The sequence below is a fragment of the Dipodomys ordii genome, unplaced genomic scaffold (genome assembly GCF_000151885.1).
Source record: "Dipodomys ordii isolate 6190 unplaced genomic scaffold, Dord_2.0 Scaffold19, whole genome shotgun sequence".
Taxonomy (NCBI): domain Eukaryota; kingdom Metazoa; phylum Chordata; class Mammalia; order Rodentia; family Heteromyidae; genus Dipodomys; species Dipodomys ordii.
The window spans coordinates 13,553,203-13,570,906 of NW_012267235.1; the positions used below are offsets into that span (position 1 = coordinate 13,553,203).

At 43.7% G+C, this 17,704-nt stretch overlaps 2 protein-coding genes across 5 annotated transcripts in view; one reads left to right on the forward strand and one right to left on the reverse strand.

The window, feature by feature from the left end:
• Window positions 1-10,438, reverse strand: part of Nup88 (nucleoporin 88kDa) — a 34,843-nt gene extending 24,405 nt beyond the window's left edge. The window contains exons 1-4 of the mRNA XM_013013300.1: window positions 10,080-10,438; window positions 6,360-6,529; window positions 3,870-3,995; window positions 3,171-3,257 (exon numbers count right to left, since the gene is read on the reverse strand). Coding sequence (XP_012868754.1) covers window positions 3,171-3,257; window positions 3,870-3,995; window positions 6,360-6,529; window positions 10,080-10,379 — 683 coding nt within the window. The 5' untranslated portion in view covers window positions 10,380-10,438. The remainder of the gene's footprint in view (window positions 1-3,170; window positions 3,258-3,869; window positions 3,996-6,359; window positions 6,530-10,079) is intronic.
• A 474-nt stretch (window positions 10,439-10,912) lies between these two features.
• Window positions 10,913-17,704, forward strand: part of Rpain (RPA interacting protein) — a 12,499-nt gene continuing 5,707 nt past the window's right edge. For 2 of the 4 annotated variants that reach the window (XR_001174937.1, XM_013013052.1), the window contains exons 1-5: window positions 10,913-11,014; window positions 12,092-12,262; window positions 13,909-13,969; window positions 16,105-16,216; window positions 16,363-16,426. Coding sequence is in view for 2 of the 4 variants with exons in the window: in XM_013013052.1 (XP_012868506.1) it covers window positions 10,922-11,014; window positions 12,092-12,262; window positions 13,909-13,969; window positions 16,105-16,216; window positions 16,363-16,426 (501 nt within the window). In the remaining 2 variants the exon portion in view is untranslated. Of the gene's footprint in view, window positions 11,015-12,091; window positions 12,263-13,908; window positions 13,970-15,753; window positions 15,898-16,104; window positions 16,217-16,362; window positions 16,427-17,704 lie in introns of those variants that run through there. The other 2 variants (XR_001174938.1, XM_013013053.1) reach the window with 2 other exon arrangements.

Sequence of the window (17,704 nt, forward strand, 5' to 3'; positions counted from 1 at the left end):
GTGAGAATATCAAGCATTTCAATTTTCAGTTATGTTTCAAGTAATAAATGACATAATGTTCATTCAATCTAGTAAAATGTTAATATAAAAAATTCTGTATATTTGGGTATCCAAAAAGATTGTCTAAGAAAAAGCTAATGAATATTATCACAATAAAATCACAACCTCACATAGTTTACAGTCAACAACATTGTAAGGTATTACAAATTCCACTTTTTTTTTCCAGTTGTGGGGCTTGAACTCAAGGCTTGGGTGCTGGCTTGAGCTTTTTCACTCAAGGCTAGCACTCTACCACTTTGAGCCAGAGTTACTTCTGGTTTTCTGGTGGTTAATTGAAGATAAGAGTCTCATGGACTTTCTTGTTCTGGTTGGCTTTGAACGGTGAACCTCAGATCTCAGCCTCTTTATAACTTTTTTTTTTTTGGTCAGTCATAGGGCTTGAACTCTCAGCTTGGGCACTGTTCCTGCACTCTTCAGCTCAAGGCGAGCGCTCTACCACTTGAGCCACAGCACCACTTCCAGAATTCTAGTGGTTTATTGGAGATAAGAGTCTCACGAACTTTTCTTCCCAGGTTGGCTTTGAACTGCGATCCTAAGATCTCAGCCTACTGAGTAGCTAGGATTATAGGCGTGAGCCACCAGTGCCCAGCCCACATTTGTTTCTTTACAACATGGAGGTCCATGTTACCAGGAGGTACAAACTGAGAAATCTCAAAAGTTACATTTTGGGATTAATAAGTCAAGATAAGAAGTTAATTTAATAGAATTAAAATATTCTCGAGTCATAAAAATAAATATTGTAATTTTTTTTTGTCAGTCATGAGTCTTGAACACTGGACCTAGGCTCTTCAGCTCAAGGCAAGTACTCTACCGCTTGAGCCACAGTGCCCACTTCCAGTTTTCTGGTGGTTTTATTGGAGATGAGTCTCATGGACTTTCCTGCCTGGGCTGGTTTTGAACCATGATACTAGATCTCAGCCTCCTGAGTAGCTAGGATTACAGGTGTGAGCCACCAGCACCTGGTTTGTAATATATTTAATAATGCCAGTCTCAGTGATGAATACTAAGCCAAGCCCATGCTAATCCTTTCTTTATGCCCACATATAAAATAATTCTAAGAAATGAGTTATGTTATTTTTAAGATTTGTGGGCTAGAGTTATAGAAATAAGGCTGGCTTATTGCAACTGAAATTTGCCTGGATGCCTCAACAGCAAGTGGTAGAGCTGAAATTAGAACCTAGGGGCTATCAGAGCCTCAGTACCATACAAACAGAAAAAGCCAGAAGTGGTGCTGTGGCTCAAGTGGCAGAGTGCTAGCCTTGAGCAAAAGCAGCTCAGGGACAATGCCCAGGCCTAAATTCAAGCCCCAGGACTAGCCCAAAAAAAAAACCCCACAAAAAATCCTAGAAATAAAGGTCAGTAGAACAAAAACTAAGCAAGACTACTGGTTATGATTACCGTAGAGTTATGAAAATGAAATAGAACTTCCAAAATACTGCTTTTAAAAGCTTCACACATGCTGGGTGCTGGTGGCTCACACCTGTAATCCTAGCAACTTAGAAGGCTGAGATCTGGAAAACAGGAAGTGGTGCTGTGGCTCAAGTGGTAGAATTCTTGCCTTGAGCTAAAGTGCTAAGGGACAGCGCCTAAACCTATGGTTCAAGTCCCATGACCACAAAAGAAAAAAAGCTTTACACACATGTGTGTGTGCATGCATATATATGGTAAACACCAGAAAGACTGATCAGGAGGGTCAGAGAAATGGGGTGATAAGTTCAAAGGGGGATTCTTTTTTTTGGGTCCAGTCGTGGGGCCTGAATTCTGGACCTGGGTGCTGTCCCTCAGCTCTTCAGCTCAAGGCTAGCGCTCTACCCCTTGAGCCACAGTGCCACTTCTGGCTTTTTTTCTTTTTGCTTATGTGGTGCTGGGGAATCGAACCCAGAGCCTCATGCATGCAAGGCAAGCGCTCTACCACTGAGCCACCTTCCCAGCCCCGGGGGATTCTTTTTATGGTCAAAGCTGAAGCTCCGTCCTGTGGGAAGTAATAAAATGTAAAAGCGAGGGTGGCAAGAGAATCATACAGGCTGAATGTGTCCTCCAAGTGGAAGAATCCTGGAGGCTGGTCTGGGAGTACAGTACTAAGCAATTGATACAACTGGTAGACCTCCAGGTGTACACATTCATCTTCCTATTTTTAAAAATGTTACAATTTTGTAACTAACTTGCCCAAGTTATAAGGAATCAATTTCTGCTATTCATATTTTAGAACTTCCTTGAAAAGAGACCAAGCTAATAGTTACACTGTTATTCAGATTTTTAGCTTCTTGTTCCTTCTTTACACTGTGTCTTTCTTCTTTTGCTTACTTATCTTATTACCAAAGCATGCTAAAGTCAGCTCTGGAAAACTTCCCAATCACTGTTTAAACTGCATCCAAAGCCAGGCACTGGTGCTATATGCTTCTAGTTCCTCAGGAGGCTGAGATCTGGAGGACTGCAGTTCAAAGCCTGACTGGGCAGAAAAGTCCATAAAATGACACCAGAGAAAAGCAGTTCTGGAGACGTAGTGATAATGGTACAGTACACACTGAACAAGTGTCAGGCCCTGAATTCAAGCTCTGATGTTAGTTTTTCTTTTTAAAAGACATTTATTTATAGCCAGGCACCAGTGGCTCACACTTATAATTCCAATTACTTAGGGGCCTCAGTTCTGAGGATTGCCATTTGAAGCCAGCCCAGGCAGGAAAGACATGAGCCTCTTATCTCCAATTAACCACTAGAAAACTGGCAGTGGAGATGTAGCTCAAAGTGATAGAGCACTAGCCTTGATCCCGTGGCTCAAGCCTGTAATCCTAGCTACTCAGGAAGCTGAGATCTGAGGATCACAGTTCAAAGCCAGCCCAGGCAGAAAAGTCCGTGAGACTCTGATCTCCAATAAACCACTAGAAAACTGGAAGTGGCGCTGTGGCTCAAGATGTAGAGCACTTGCCTTGAGCTGAAGAGCACAGGGACAGCGCCCAGGCCCAGAGTTCAAGGCCAGGACCGACAAAAAAAAAAAAAAAGCTCAGGGATAGCACTCAGGCCCAGTTCAAGCCCCATGAATGGAAAAAAAAAAGAAGACATAACCCCAACAAACTAGCTTAAAACATTTAAAATGTCACACAAAAACTTACCCTTTGTTGAGTATTAAACTTTCCTCTTCTGCTTCTGAGAGTACAATCACTTTAGTGGGAATCTGGGGCTCACGTAGAGAGTAAATTCTAGTAAGCAAAAGGGAAGAAAACACAAAAAATTCTCTTGCATGTCCCCAAATTGCACTTTCTTCTTCATGTAAAGAGTATTATTTAAGAATTTTCCAGACTGAAAGTAAAAACAAAAAAAAGAATTTTCCAGGCTGGGAATGTGGCTTAGAGGTAGAATGCTTGCCCAGCATGCGTGAAACCCTGGGTTCGATTCCTCAGTACCACATATAAAGAAAAAGCTGGAAGTGGTGCTGTGGCTCAAGTGGTAGAACGCAAACCTTGAGCTCAGGGACAGTGCCTAGGCCCAGAGTTCAAGCCCTATTCCCTGTCCCCCTCCAACGCTCCCCCCTGCCAAAAAAAAAAAAGATATGAAAAGTTAAGCAAAGATTATTCTTTTTTTTTTTGGTGTGGAATAAACCCTGAGCCTCACATATGCTACACAAGTGTTTTACCACTGTGCCATACTCCTAACCCAGGGGAAAACTAGTCTAACCTTAGTTATAGGTTGGTCTCAGAGAGGTAGAGGCAGAAAGACTAGTTAAGGCATGGAAGTAAGGATGTAGTTAGGAAATAATTAAGCAGCACAGCCTGGCCACTCAAACACACAAAGAGAAATAAACTACAACTTACCTTATTACATTATCTGATGTTAAAAGTACTATGTGAGGATCTAACATTTCACTTGGATACCAGGCAGCATGCTTAAGAGTCAGAGAGGTGGAACTGGTGAAGAATCTCTCAGCAACTGGAGTAGTACTAAAATAAAGATGACAATATTGCACAACATTTGAATGAAAAACCACCTAAAGGCAAATCTATTTAATACTTTCTGATTTTCTTTCCTTTAGTTTTTTTTCCTCTTCAAGCTTACTATAAGAGCATACAAAGAACCATCGCGCGCGCGCGTGTGTGAGTGTGTGTATACTAGGTACTGAATTTAGGACCTGGATGCTGTCCCTTAAGTTTTTTGCTTGAGGTAATGTTCTACCCCATAGCTATATATAGTTCCACTTCTGGATTTTTGCTGGTTAATTGGAGATAAGTCTCATGAATTTTCTTGCCCAGACTGGCAATGAACTGTGATCCTCATGAGGATCTCTGTCCTGAATAGACAGGATCACAAATGTAAACCACCAGCACCTGGCCATGTAATACATTTTACATAGTTTTTCACAAGTGTTTTTCTTAAGGTGTCTTGGTTGATCCTTTTAGTAACCTTGTAAGGAAACGGGCAGATATTATGATTATTTTTGAAAATTAGGAAATATTTGTTCAAGTGGATTTCCTTATATATTGTACAGCTAATAGTAGGTTTCTTTTTTTTTGAGGGGGGTCTGGTCGTGGGGCCTGAACTCTGGGCCTGGGCGCTGTCCCTCAGCTCTTCAACTCAAGGCTAGTGCTCTACCACTTGAGCCACAGCCCCACTTCCGGTTTTTTTTTCTTTTTGCTTATATGGTGCTGAAGAATCGAACCCAGGGCCTCAGGCATGCAAGGCAAGCGCTCTAGCACTGAGCCACCTTCCCAGCCCCTAATAGTAGGTTTCTACCCAATATTATATCCCTTTTAGTAGACCTTCCAGATCCTCATTTTTCTGGATTGTTGAAAAAGCTTGAATCTGGAAGTGGTGGCATATCACTGTAATCCCAGTACTGAAAAAGTTAAGCAGGAAGATCATAAGTTTGAAGCTATCTTTAGCTACACAGCAAGTTCCAACAGCCTGAGTCATACAATGAGACTGTCTCAATCAACTAATTAATCAATCAAAACTTAAGCAAATTTCTTACTTTAGACATTATCTGCTTTAAAAATCCATCTTATTTCTGGCTGGGCATGGTGAAACATGCCTGTAATTCTAAGTACTCTGGAGACAGAGGTAAAAGGCTAGTGGACCAAGGTTAACAGATAGCTAAGTTAATGAGACTCTATCTGAAAAACAAATTAAAAGCAAAAGGACTGTGTGTGTGTGTGTGTATGTGTGTCTCAGTGTGTCTCAAGTAGTAGAGTGCCTGGCAGGTGTGGGCCCTGAATAGCACGGGGGGGGGGGGGGGGGGGGGGGGCGGAACCTTCAAAAACCAAAAAATTTGTTTCTTTCAAACTGACAGCATAATTTAGGCATAATAATAATTGCAAATACATAACAACATTATCTGACTACAGTAGTCACTGGCATGAAATGCCAACCACTTGGGAGGCAGAACCATAACAACTATGATTCAAGGCCAGCCTGAGGAAGAAGTTTAGACATTTTACTCAAAGAGCAAGCTGGAGTGATGGGGCATACCTATATCTTAGATCTTTGAGAGGCATAGGTAGGATTATGGTCCAAAGGTGGCCTGGGCAAAAGCATTGAAGGCCCTATTTTAAAAATAAACAGATAATCAAGTGCCAGCAGCTCACACCTGTAACCCTAGCTACTCACGAGGCTGAGAGCTGAGCCCAGGAAGGAATATCTGTTATCTCCAAAGTGGAGCTCTAGGTCAAAATGGTAGCTAGTCCTTTATTGAAAAAGCTCAGGGCCGGGCGCTGGTGGCTCAAGCCTGTAATCCTAGCTACTCAGGAGGCTGAGATCTGAGGATCGCGGTTCAAAGCCAGCCCGGGCAGGAGAGACTGTGAGACTCCTATCTCCAATAAACCACCAGAAAACCGGAAGTAGCGCTGTAGCTCAAGTGGTAGAACGTTAGCCTTGAGCTGAAGAGCTGAGGGACAGCGCCTAGGCCCAGAGTTCAAGCCCCACGACCAACAAAAAAAAAAAAAAGAAAAAGAAAAAGCTCAGGGACAGTGCCCAGTGCCCAGGCACTAAGTATAAGCCCCACTACCAACACAAAAAAAATTGGTCTTGAGCAGTTTTCTCCAGGTATTATAAATTAAAACTGGGTGCTGGTGGCTCATGCCTGTAACTCTAGCTACTCAGGAGGCTGAGATCTGAGGATCGTGGTTCAAAGCCAGCCCAGGCAGGAAAGTCCAGGGGACTCTTATCTCCAATTAACTATCAGAAAACCAGAAATGGTGCTGTGTCTCAAAGTGGTAGAGTGCCAGCTCAGGGACAGGCCCAGACCCTGAGTTCAAGCCCCACAGCCAACAAAAATAAATAAATAAATACTAAATGAAAACACAACTTACCTACAGTTCACTGTTGCTTTTCCACCTTCAAATTCAGAATTCTTCCCCCATCGTTTGGGAAATTCTAATACCATAAGTCCTTTTATTCCTATAAGTGCTACATGATGGTGTGTTGGACTTAATAAGACTTGATAAATTTCAAACAGGGGAGGATTTATGCAAAGCAATCTCTGAAATTAAAGCAAAATTTTAAAACACATGTCATAGTTACCTGAAACCAGAGTCATGGTTTAGTTTTCTGTATTTATAGTATAACAAAGAATTCCAAATAAGTAGTAACACTTGAGCTACTGATAAAATATTTTTAATCAATTAGATTGAAATGTTATATAAAATGCATCAGATGTTCCTACTTTGACAGAAACAATTATACCCAATTCTGCCTTTTTATGTTCAAGTACCACACTACCATTCCAGTTCTCCACTTTGGACCATCCCTTCTCACACTTCCCACTCATCAAATTAATATGTACTTCTAGGAAATCACCATAGTCCTGTCTACTTGTGTCTGCAAAGCTGTATAAAAAAATATCATAGAGAGCAGGTAAATTAACTCAGAAGTATAACAACAACAGTTATAAATGCTATAATAACAAAGAATGACTTCAAGAGCTTTTGTAGCAAGCTGCACGTTGGCTTTATAGATGCAGGCTTATGTGAAACACTGGTATTTCAAGAAGTTTCTTAAAAGCTGCTTGTCTCAGTATCATCTTTAAAAAAAAAATCTACTTTTCCCATCCCCATTTTCTTCCATTTTAATTACTTTCCAAAAGGACTTCTAGTGTATTGTTTATACTAGTATAGAGAATAGCCTAAGCCAAAATTCTTTCAGGTAAGTTCTCAATAAATTGTGATTTTTACTAATTGGTACTGATTACTATAAGCCTATATCTTTTAGGTAGCTTTTGCTAATTTTAATCAAACTGGGCTTTTTCCTCCTGTCAGAGGTTGTTTTCCTTCTGTGCCCTGTTCTCAATAGCCATCTTCTTTCTACTTGATTTTGACAGTTCAACTCAAACCAGAGGCCACCTTGCTTATGCTACATAACACAATCATGAGTTTATCTGTGATAATCACAATATTTAGGACTTTTGTTGATATTGGTTTTAAAATCATTATTCATCCTTTTTAGAACATCCAAAGTTGTAACTCACGATTGCTGCTTTCTTTCCAATTCATGAGTTTTTGAAATTCTGGATAACTGAAAGTTACAAAGATGGTTGCCAATATTTACTGAGACCTTGTATATTCTAGGCACATACTCAAGTACTGGATATAGAGAAATGAGTGAGACCACTGTACACGGTGGTACATACTTCTAAACCCAGTTATTCAAATGTGGGAGGCAGGAAAATTGAGGCTTCAAGGTGAGCTTGGGCAAAGGCAGCAGCAAGACCTTATCTCAAAAACAGTAAAAACAAAAGGTCTGTAGTTCAAGTGGTAGGGCACTTGCCCAGTAAGAGCAAGGCCTTGAGAAAAAGAAATAAGAATAAGGTAAGGTGGGCCCTGGTAGCTCATGCCTATAATCCTAGTTACTCTGGAGGCTGAGATCTGAAGATCATGGTTTGAAGCCAGCCCCAAAAAGGAAAGGTTGTGTGACTCTTATCTCCAACAAACTACTAAAAAAACTAGGAGTGGAGCTGTAGCTCAAGTAAAACAAGAGCCTCAGGGACAGCACCCAAGCCCTGAGTTCAACCCTCCCAGGCACAAAAAACAAATAGGGTAAGACAAACACAGCCCCTGACTTGATGTTTACAGTCTAGAAAAGAGAAAAAACAAATTTCAAATCATTACAATATTGTGCTAAACGCTGCAAAACAACATGGAATGATACTGAAATAATGGGGGCTACGGGCATGGCTTATAGTGAAGTGCCTGCATAGTAAGTGCAAAGCCCTGAATTCAAACCCCAATACCACCAAAAATAAATAAAGAGAACATTGTGTGCTGTAAGTCATCACAATGGCACTCACTTATAACTCCCACCTGCTGGAGTTAAGGATGATCGCTTGAACTCACAGTTTGAGGCCAGCCTAGGCTACATAGGGAGCCTGCTCCTCCCTCTCTCTCTCTCTCTCTTGTTGGTCATGGGGCTTGAACTCTGGGCCTGGGTGCTGTCCCTCAGGTCTTCAGGTCAAGACTAGCACTCTACTACTTGAGCCACAGCATCACTTCCGGTTTTCTGGTAGTTAACTGGAGATCAGAGTCTCATGGAGTTTTCTGCCTGGGCTGGCTTTGAACCTCGATCCTCAGATCTCAGCCGCTTGAGTAGCTACGATTACAGGTATAAGCTACCAGTGCCTGGCTTAAATTTTTGTTTTTAATGTAAATGACATACTGTGTGCTAAAAACCTTATAATTATTCTTAGAAGTTTTGTTGTAAGTAGATCTGGACCTAATTTCAAAACTACAGAAGCACTGCATCTTGTTGGAATCAAATTCTCCTCAACAAAATTTGGTCCAGGGCACAAGACAGACATCATACATTAAATTATTATAAATGATCCATAAAGCAATATCTGATCACAGCAAGCCTAATATTTTCTGACCACATCCACTTTCACATGCCATTGGTTTATAAAAATAAAAAGCTGCTGGGCCTGGGTGGCTCAAACCTGTACCCCTATCTGCTCAGGAGGTTGAGATCTGAGCCATCTGGGTTTTGAAGCCAGTCCGGAGGCAGACATACCTGAGAGACTCTAACTAGCAAAGAGAGAGAGAGAGAGAGAGAGAGAGAGAGAGAGAGAGAGAGAGAGAGAGAGAAGTAGCTGTGGCTCAAGTAGCAGAGTACCAGGGCTTTGAGTAAAAAACGCTAGCCTGATGCCCTGAGTTCAATTCCCAGGACCCCCATAAATAAAGCCTTCCAACATTAGGAATGACTGAATATTCCACAATAGGGTAAAAAAAAATCAACAGGTTCAACATGCAGCATTCAAATCTACTCTACTTAGTGCTCACCACAGTTACCCAAGAGAAAGTTGAGTCCACCTATTCAAGTGTCAAATCATGAAACAGGTCTATCTTGACCACACCCACTAAAAATAGCAACTACGGCTCACATGCTGTCCCTTTACCCTGCTGTTTTTTTCTTCAGAACCCTGAAGTCAGGTAACATTTTATTGATTATTACGTGAACCTCTCCATCCTCCCTAATCAAATAATCAGCTCCTGAATAGCGTGAGTTCCCGTGTCTGGAGTGTCTGAGTCCATAAATCTATCGGAGCAGAATAAAAAACAAGAGGGGGCCCTTCCCACTCCATCCGGAAAGGATGCCCGGAGGAACTCCTGTCTACCACTGCACACCCACCCGAAGATGAAAAGTAGCCGAGTCCGGCACCCAAGGCTCCCGCCTGTAATCCTGGTGACTAAAATCTGACAACTGCGGTTCAAAGGAAGGAAAGTCCGCGAGACTCTTGACCTCCAGTTAACCACCGAATAAAGGCCAGAAGTGCAGCTCGGATTCAAGGGGTAGAGCGCTAGCCTGAAGCAAAAACAGCTCAGCTGCGGGACAGCGCTCAGACCCTGGGTTCCAGGCCCAGGACCTGCACGCATGCACACACACACACATACACACCTGCACGCACGCATGCACACACAAACGCACACACACCTGCACGCATGCACACACACACCTGTACGCATGCACACATGCACACACACACACACACATATACACAGCCGAGATGGAGAGGGAACCGGGCAGCGAGCTCAGCTCCATACCTGGTACTGGGAGAGGTGAGGCTCCTCACCGCCGCCACCGAGTCCCCGAAGGCGGACCACCAGGAAGGCGCTGCTCTCCGCGTCCCACAGGAAGAGCTCACCTCCCAGGCCGAACGTCAGGTTTCTCGTCAGCAGCTGGGGCGGGAGCTGCGGCGATACCGGCAACGCCGAAGTGGATTTCTCGGCTTCCACTGGACCCTGGTTTTTTAATCCCTCCCGGAGCCGAGAGAAAACCGCGTGGTTGGGAAGCCAGGTCTGCCACAGCTCACCATCGCACACAGACGCCTCAGCAGACGCCATGTTGGCTCCACTGCACAGCGCTTTGCAGTCGCTCGGCCCCGCCGCTAAGCGCAGCCAATCCACGGCTAGCAGTTCGGGGCTACAGCCAATGATGGTGTAGGCATCCCGGAAGCACGCGTCGGGCTCCGTGGGCGGGGCAGGGGGCGGGCCGAAGCGGAGCTTATCAGATGGCGGCACCGCCTGAGAAAGGCCAATCGTCAGCCCAATATGAATTCTGAAGCCAAAGAGGGCGGGACTAAGAGTTCAGTTAGTTAAAAGTACCGGTGAGCAGCACTGAACTGTAGCTAGCTGGACACGTAGGTCTGGATTCCAGCCGTCTAGAACTTTCCCTCAGCACTTAATCCCTCGCTGCAAGTTGGGTTCACTTCACAGATCTCTTCATTCATCATCCAGTGGACTCCTGATCCACTTCAATGTTTTGGTTCCCGGGTGAGGCAGGCTAGTAACGCGCCTCCCAGAATCCTTTGCGACTCTCACGCAGAAACTACAACTTCCATAGTTCCGTGCGCGCTTTCCGAGGGCGGGACTTGGAGGGGCCGCTGATGGGTGAAGAGATGTCGGGGCCCGGCGACTCTCCGCATCGCTCCCTGTATAAACAGGTGGGCTCGCCGCCCTGGAAGGAGGCTTTCAGGCTGGTGAGTGTGGAGCTGGGCCTAGGTCGCTTCCCTACACTGTCTCGTCGGCCGTCGGCCCTGCCTTTGCCTCCGCCCTGCCTTGTGAGCGCCGGGCTGGTGAGGTGGACAGCGGATCCCAGCCTGGTGCTTTGGGGCTGGAATGGCCGCGGCCTCGCTGCCTCCTTCGGCCCCCCGAGTGTGGCATTAGCCCAGGTGAACGCCATCCCAGAAAGTTTTAGTGTTGGATTCGGGCTTTTCTGCTTTCTTCAAATTCTATGTGTGATGGTGACACCGCATCCTTCACACCTATACAGATAACGGCATCACCTACTATTGCTGGGGTCCCTTAGCGCTTTGGACTCACCTATCCGGAGACATACTTGTTTGTGTTCTGGAGAGTGCTCAGTGAGTGCCGGCAAAGTCGAACCTCACCCTAGTTCTGGCTTCAGAAGTCAGCAGAGTTCACAGAGAGTAAAAATACTGCCTCTTTCTTAAGAAAGAATCGCTGAAGTGATAGATATAGCCCAGGAAAATAACCCAATATTAGAAAGATTATGTGCAGCACGGTCGTGGGCGCTGACATTTTGAGGGAAACGAGGGTGATTCTCTCCACTGTAGGATTTTTTTTTGAATTTTAAAAATTATCTTTTAAGTAGTTAGGCAAAGGAGTTGCCATTCGCCAAAGCAATTTATGAATACAGTGCATCTTGATCAATGTCACCCCTTTCAGCATTCTCACCCACCCCTCTTAACTCACCCCTTCTCTTAATTTTAGGTTATGTATTGAATTTTTTGCCATTTAAAAACAAAGCAGTGGCTGGGAATATGGCTTAGTGGTAGAGTGCTTGCCTAGCATGCATGAAGCCCTGGGTTCAATTCCTCAGTACCACATAAACAGAAAAAGCTAGAAGTGGTGCTGTGGCTCAAGTGGTAGAAAGTTAGCCTTGAGCAAAAAGAAGCTCAGGGACAGTGCCATGAGTTCAAACCCCAGGTCTGGCAAAAAAAAATAGTTTATATGTACAGTGCATCCATTTTCATATGTATGAGTTATCCCCCCCCCCAGCCACCCCAAGTTTTCCTGCTTTTTTTTCTCCTAAGGGATGTCTGGAGAGAATGAGAAACAGCCGAGAAAGGCTCCTGAACAAGTACCGTCAAGCTGGTGGCAATATGCCACTGAGGACTCCAGATAAGCTTCTAGTGCAAGAGATAATGGAGGAAGAATGGAATTCTTTACAGTCTAAGGAGAACTGTCCAGAGCCCTTGACTCAGGTTAGTTGGGATTTGTGTTTTCAGGGGTGGGGTTACACTGTGAAGAACTTATCTATGTCCTTTAAAACAGTCCACCAGCCAGGGGTTGGTTGGTCATGTCTGTAATCCTAGCTAGTCAGGAGGTTGGTATCTGAGGATTGCAGTTCTAAGTCAGGCCTGGGAAGAAAGTCTATGAGACTTGTATCTCCAATTAAACATCAAAAAGCTGGAAGTAGAGCTGTGGCTCAAATGGTAGAGCACTAGTCTTGAGCAAAAAAAGCTAAAGGTCAGCACCCAGGCCCTGAGTTCAAGCCCCAGACTTGGCACCAAACAAACAAAAAAACCCAGTGACCCACCTCCCAGCCCCCAAGCAGAATACTAACAGCCAGCCTCTTCTTCCTTCAATGTTTGATTTTTTTTTTTATATTATGTAGACCTGCATTATCCTTGCAACATAATGACTTACAAAACTAAAAAAATGGGGCTGGGAAGGTGGTTCAGTGGTAGAGTGCTTACCTTGTATGCATGAGGCCTTGGGTTCAATTCCTCAGCACCACATAAGCAGTAAAAGCTGGAAGTGGCTCTGTGGCTCAAGTGGTAGAGTGCTAGCCTTGAGCTGAAGAGCTGAGGAACAGCGCCCAGGCCCAGAGTTCAGGCTTCACGATTGACCAAAATATAAATAAATAAAAATAAATACATTTCTATTTTATCTCCTCTTAGAGATTTTGACTCTGCAGGCATGAACTAGGAATTGCTCTTAAAAGGTGGGAGGGACTGTGTGTGGCTAAAATGGTAGAGTGCTGCCTAGCAAGCACAAGGTAGTGAGTTCAAATCCCAGTACTGCCAAAAAAAAAAAAAAAGCGCAGCCAGATGCCAGTGGCTCATGCCTGTAGTCCTACCTACAAAGAAGGCAGAGATCTGAGGATTGTGGTTCAAAGCCAGCTCAGGCAGTAAAGACCATAAGACTTATTCCCAGTGAACCAACAGAAAACCAAAAAGTGGTTCTGTGGCTCAGAGTGGGAGATGGCTAGTCTTGAGCAGAAGAGCTCACGGGCAGTGCCCAGATCCTGAGTTCAAGACCCATGACTGAAAAAAAAAAAAAAGGAAAGGAAAAAAGTAATGTTATCATCATTCTGAGATCTATGTAGCAAAACATTTAGGAAACTACTTTGAAACCATCAAGGCACCATGTAACGATGCATTTATCAGTGGCATCTGTGGGTCCTGCCTACAGACTGCTAATTGCCTCAGTCAGTCTTAACAAGGACTGGGTTCTTTCCTATAGTTACATATCCTTGAAAGAACATATATTTAGTTGTTTCTCTATACTCCCCCCCCCCAAATTTGGTGGTTATTTTGACACTGGGTAATTTGGCCATTTGTTGATGACCTCTTAGCATGACCACATTACCCCAATTGTCAGCAAATTCTATGGGAGGACTCAGCCAGTTTTATCAGGTAACTCTTCAAGCACCCCTCCAAGTATGCATCACTGTGCAGCTTAGTGGTAGATTTAGAGTTTTTGGTTTTGATTTGAAGTTTTGGGCTGTTTTCTTTGTTTGATTTTGTTTTCTGGCAGTACTGGGTATTGGACTTGAGGCTTCATATTTGAGGCAAGTGTTCTTCCACTATTTTCAGATTTGAGGTAACTCCACTTTCTCTTGCAGTCGGGGTTGTCAGTGCACCTAGCGCTGCTGGAGGAAATCCAACAGGAGTTGATTGATGAAGGTAACTCCAGGGAATAGTCCTTCCAGTGTAGATGTAGTTACTCTAATATTGCTCTGCACTGGAATCTGAGTTTGTTCTTTTTTGTTGTTGTTGTTGATTGTGGGGCTTGAACTCAGGGTCTGGGCACTGTCCCTGAGCTCTTTTGCTCAAGGCTAGTTCTATACTACTTTGAGCCACAGCACTACTTATGGTTTTCTGGTGGTCCATTCAAGATAAGAGTCTCATGGACTTTCCTGTCACTTTAGAGGGTGGATGGTCAGATCTTTTGCTCTGCTCAGCTTACATATCATCTTTCCTCAACTGCTTATTGATTCCCTGGGATTTTGTGATCAACCACTGTTTGAGGTATCCACAGCACCATACAGAATGCATAATTTAGCACCTTGTACACTCTTTATCATCTATAAAATAGAAATGATAGACTTATCCTACAACTTTGAGAGGGAAGTTGGTTGTTTGGTGCATATATTTATTTACTTATTTATTTAGAAAGGGTCTTGCCATGTAGCCCATGTTGGCCTTGAACTTAGAATCCTGACTCAGCCTTCTGAGTGCTGAGATTACAAGTGTACCACCACACCCAGTGAGTTTGTTGTAAGGCTGAAATAATTTATATAGAAATCTAAAAGCACTATCTATAACATAGAATGCAATAATAATTAGCTATTATGGCAATGCAAGAGCCATACCTTGATAGTCACGTCTCAGCTTCCAGTGTAATTTGTATAAGCACTTAATCTCCTGTGCCTTCAGCTCCTTTTTCTTTGCAGTAAAGATCATAATAGTGAAAATATGTATGGGATTTAAAGACCAATAACTGCTATACGCGTAGCTGTTGTGATTACTATTGACTCCACTCAGATGGTAAATTTCTTACTTAGTTAATTTTGTATGTGTGTGCTGGTCCTGGGGCTAGAAGTCAGGATGTGGGCATGGGAATTGTCCCTGAGCTTTTCTTCTGCCCTGGCTGGCTTTGAACCGCATCCTCAGATCTCAGCTTCCTGAGTAGCTAGGATTACAGGCTTGAGCCACCAGTGCTGGCCATTCCTGAGCTTTTATGCTCATGACTGGCACTCTACCAACTGAGCCACAGCTCCACTTCCGGCTTTTTTTTGGGGGGGGAGGAGTAGTTAATTGAATACAAGATCCTCATAGGCTTTTCTGCCCAGGCTGGCTTCAAACCAGGATCCTCAGATCTCAGCCTCCTGTATAGCTAAGATTACCAGAGTAAGCCACTGGCACCTGATTTAGTATCTTTTAAAAATCTTGCTTCCCCTTCTCATCTACCAAACTTGTTAGTGGTGAAGCATAGAACTTAGTACTCACTAAAGATTCCTGTGGTGGTGTATAACTAAAAATTCTAAAGTGATTATTTACTGTGTTACAAACAGAAGAAACATTCAGGGTTTGGAAGGCAGGGTTGGTGTCCACACTTGTGATCCTAGCTACTTAGAAGGCTGAGGCAGAGGGATTGTGAGTTCTAGGCCAGCCTGGACTATATAACAGAATCTATTCTCTTCCACAATAAGTCCGAAGAAGAAATTGCCAACTTTTCTATGAAGGACAGGAAGGTAAACATTTTAGACTTTGTAGTCTATATGGTGTCTGTTTGTTGCAATTAAAGAAAAGTTAACATTTACTATATAAACAAATGAGTGAGGCTTTAATTTGCTGGCCCTTGCCCTAAAGTGTGTGGTAAGCTCTTCAAAGGCAGACTTTCTTTTTAATCTTTGTACTCTGATGACTAAAGTACCTAGTATGTACTAGGTACTGCATGTTTGCAGAATGAGTGAACACACAGAATCGGAACAACATGGATCAAGAGTATCTAGACATTGGGAAACTGATCACTTTGATCTGTGTCAGCTCTTTCCAAGTTGCTCCCCAGGAGTCTGACATTCCATATGTCTGTCCTATGACCTCCAGAGGTATGTGAAAGTGCCCTGTCCCTTAGACTTCCACCTCAAGGAGGTGGCAAGTAGGATGGGAAGGATCCAGTAAAATGAAGGTAGTCCGAGAGAGCAGTAAACAGCAAAGACTGTTGAGTATGGTCTTGCCTGACTTTCTCCCTGGGTAAAGTAAGTGTCTGAAGGGGAAGCACTAAGTACAAGGCAGCCCCACCTTCTGCCCTGCAGAGCAGTCCATCCTCCTGGAGTACGAGAAGAGCCTGCAGTTTGATGAGAAGTGCCTCAGCGTCATGCTGGCCGAGTGGGAAACAAACCCCCTCATCTGCCCTGTGTGTACAAAGTAAGAGTTTGTAAAACCTCAGCATTATTCCTACTCCCCACTCCAAGGTGAATGGGATCTCCTCTCATCCAAATTGGTTGCCTGGAAAGGTTTGAGGAGCCAGATCTGCCAGCTTCAACAAACTGGGATCTTAAATCTGCTTCTAGGTACAATGTGAGCATAGTAAACGGTGTGGTCGTGTGTCAGTGTGGCCTGAACATCCCATCTCATGTAAGTGTTCCACACAAGTTTTGTTTTGTTTTGGTTTGGTTTGGGTTTTTGTGTGTGTGTGTGTGTGTTTTTTTTGTTTTTTTTTTGTTTTGTCAGTTGTGAGGCTTGAACTCAGGGTCTGGGTGTTGTCCCTGAGCTTTTTCATATAATGCTAGTATGCTACCACTTCAAGCTATGGCTTGAAGTGGCAGCTTGGTGATTAATTGGAGATAAGAGTCTCATAGACTTTCCTACCAGGGCTGGCTTTGAACCACCGTCTTCAGATTTCAGCCTCTGAATACCTAGGATTATAGATGTGAGTCACCAGTGCCACACAAAGATTTCTGTGCCACCTCTTCCCACATATATCTACTTTTTGAAGACTTAGAAGTGGTGGGCTAGTGCTGACTGTGCACATGTCTTTTCAATTTTGTGTTTATGACTGCTAGCACAGATAGCCATGGTGAGAATATACACAGCTTGGAACTTGGCAAAAACTATAGATCAAGTCTTTTGTGACCCCTAGAGAACCAATACTGCTTCAGATCATTAGAGACCCCAGTTTAGGACTGAATTATTTGCATCTGATCTTACATAAAGATTTTTTGAATATGAAGGTACACTAGTATTCAGAATGCAAACTTCAATGAGCCGGGCGCTGGTGGCTCACGCCTGTAATCCTAACTACTCAGGAGGCTGAGATCTGAGGATCGCGGTTCAAAGCCAGCCCGGGCAGGAAAGACCGTGAGACTCCTATCTCCAATAAACCACCAGAAAACCGGAAGTGGCGCTGTAGCTCAAGTGGTAGAGCACTCGCCTTGAGCTGAAGAACTGAGGGAGAGTGCTCAGGCCCAGAGTTCAAGCCCCACAACCGACAAAAAAAAAAAAAAAATGCAAACTTCAATGATCTTAAAATGAAGAAGCAGGGCATGGTAGCTCATGCCTGTAATTCTAGCTACTTGGTTGGCTGAGATTGGGAAGACCAGCCTGAAGCCCCTCAGGTAAAACGTTTCTGAGACCCACCTTAACCAATAAAAATCTGGGTTTGGTGGTATCCTCCTGTCATTACAATTATTCAGGAAGAATAGGATTGTAGCTTAAACCAGCCTAGGCATAAATGTGCAACCCTGTTTGAAAAAGGGCAAGAGCATGGCTCAAGTGGTAGAGCATTTTACCTAGCAAAAGCAACGCCTTGAGTATAATCCCTAACACACACACACACACAAGTGGTAGAGCATTTTACCTAGCAAAAGCAACACCTTGAGTATAATCCCTAACACACACACACACACACACACA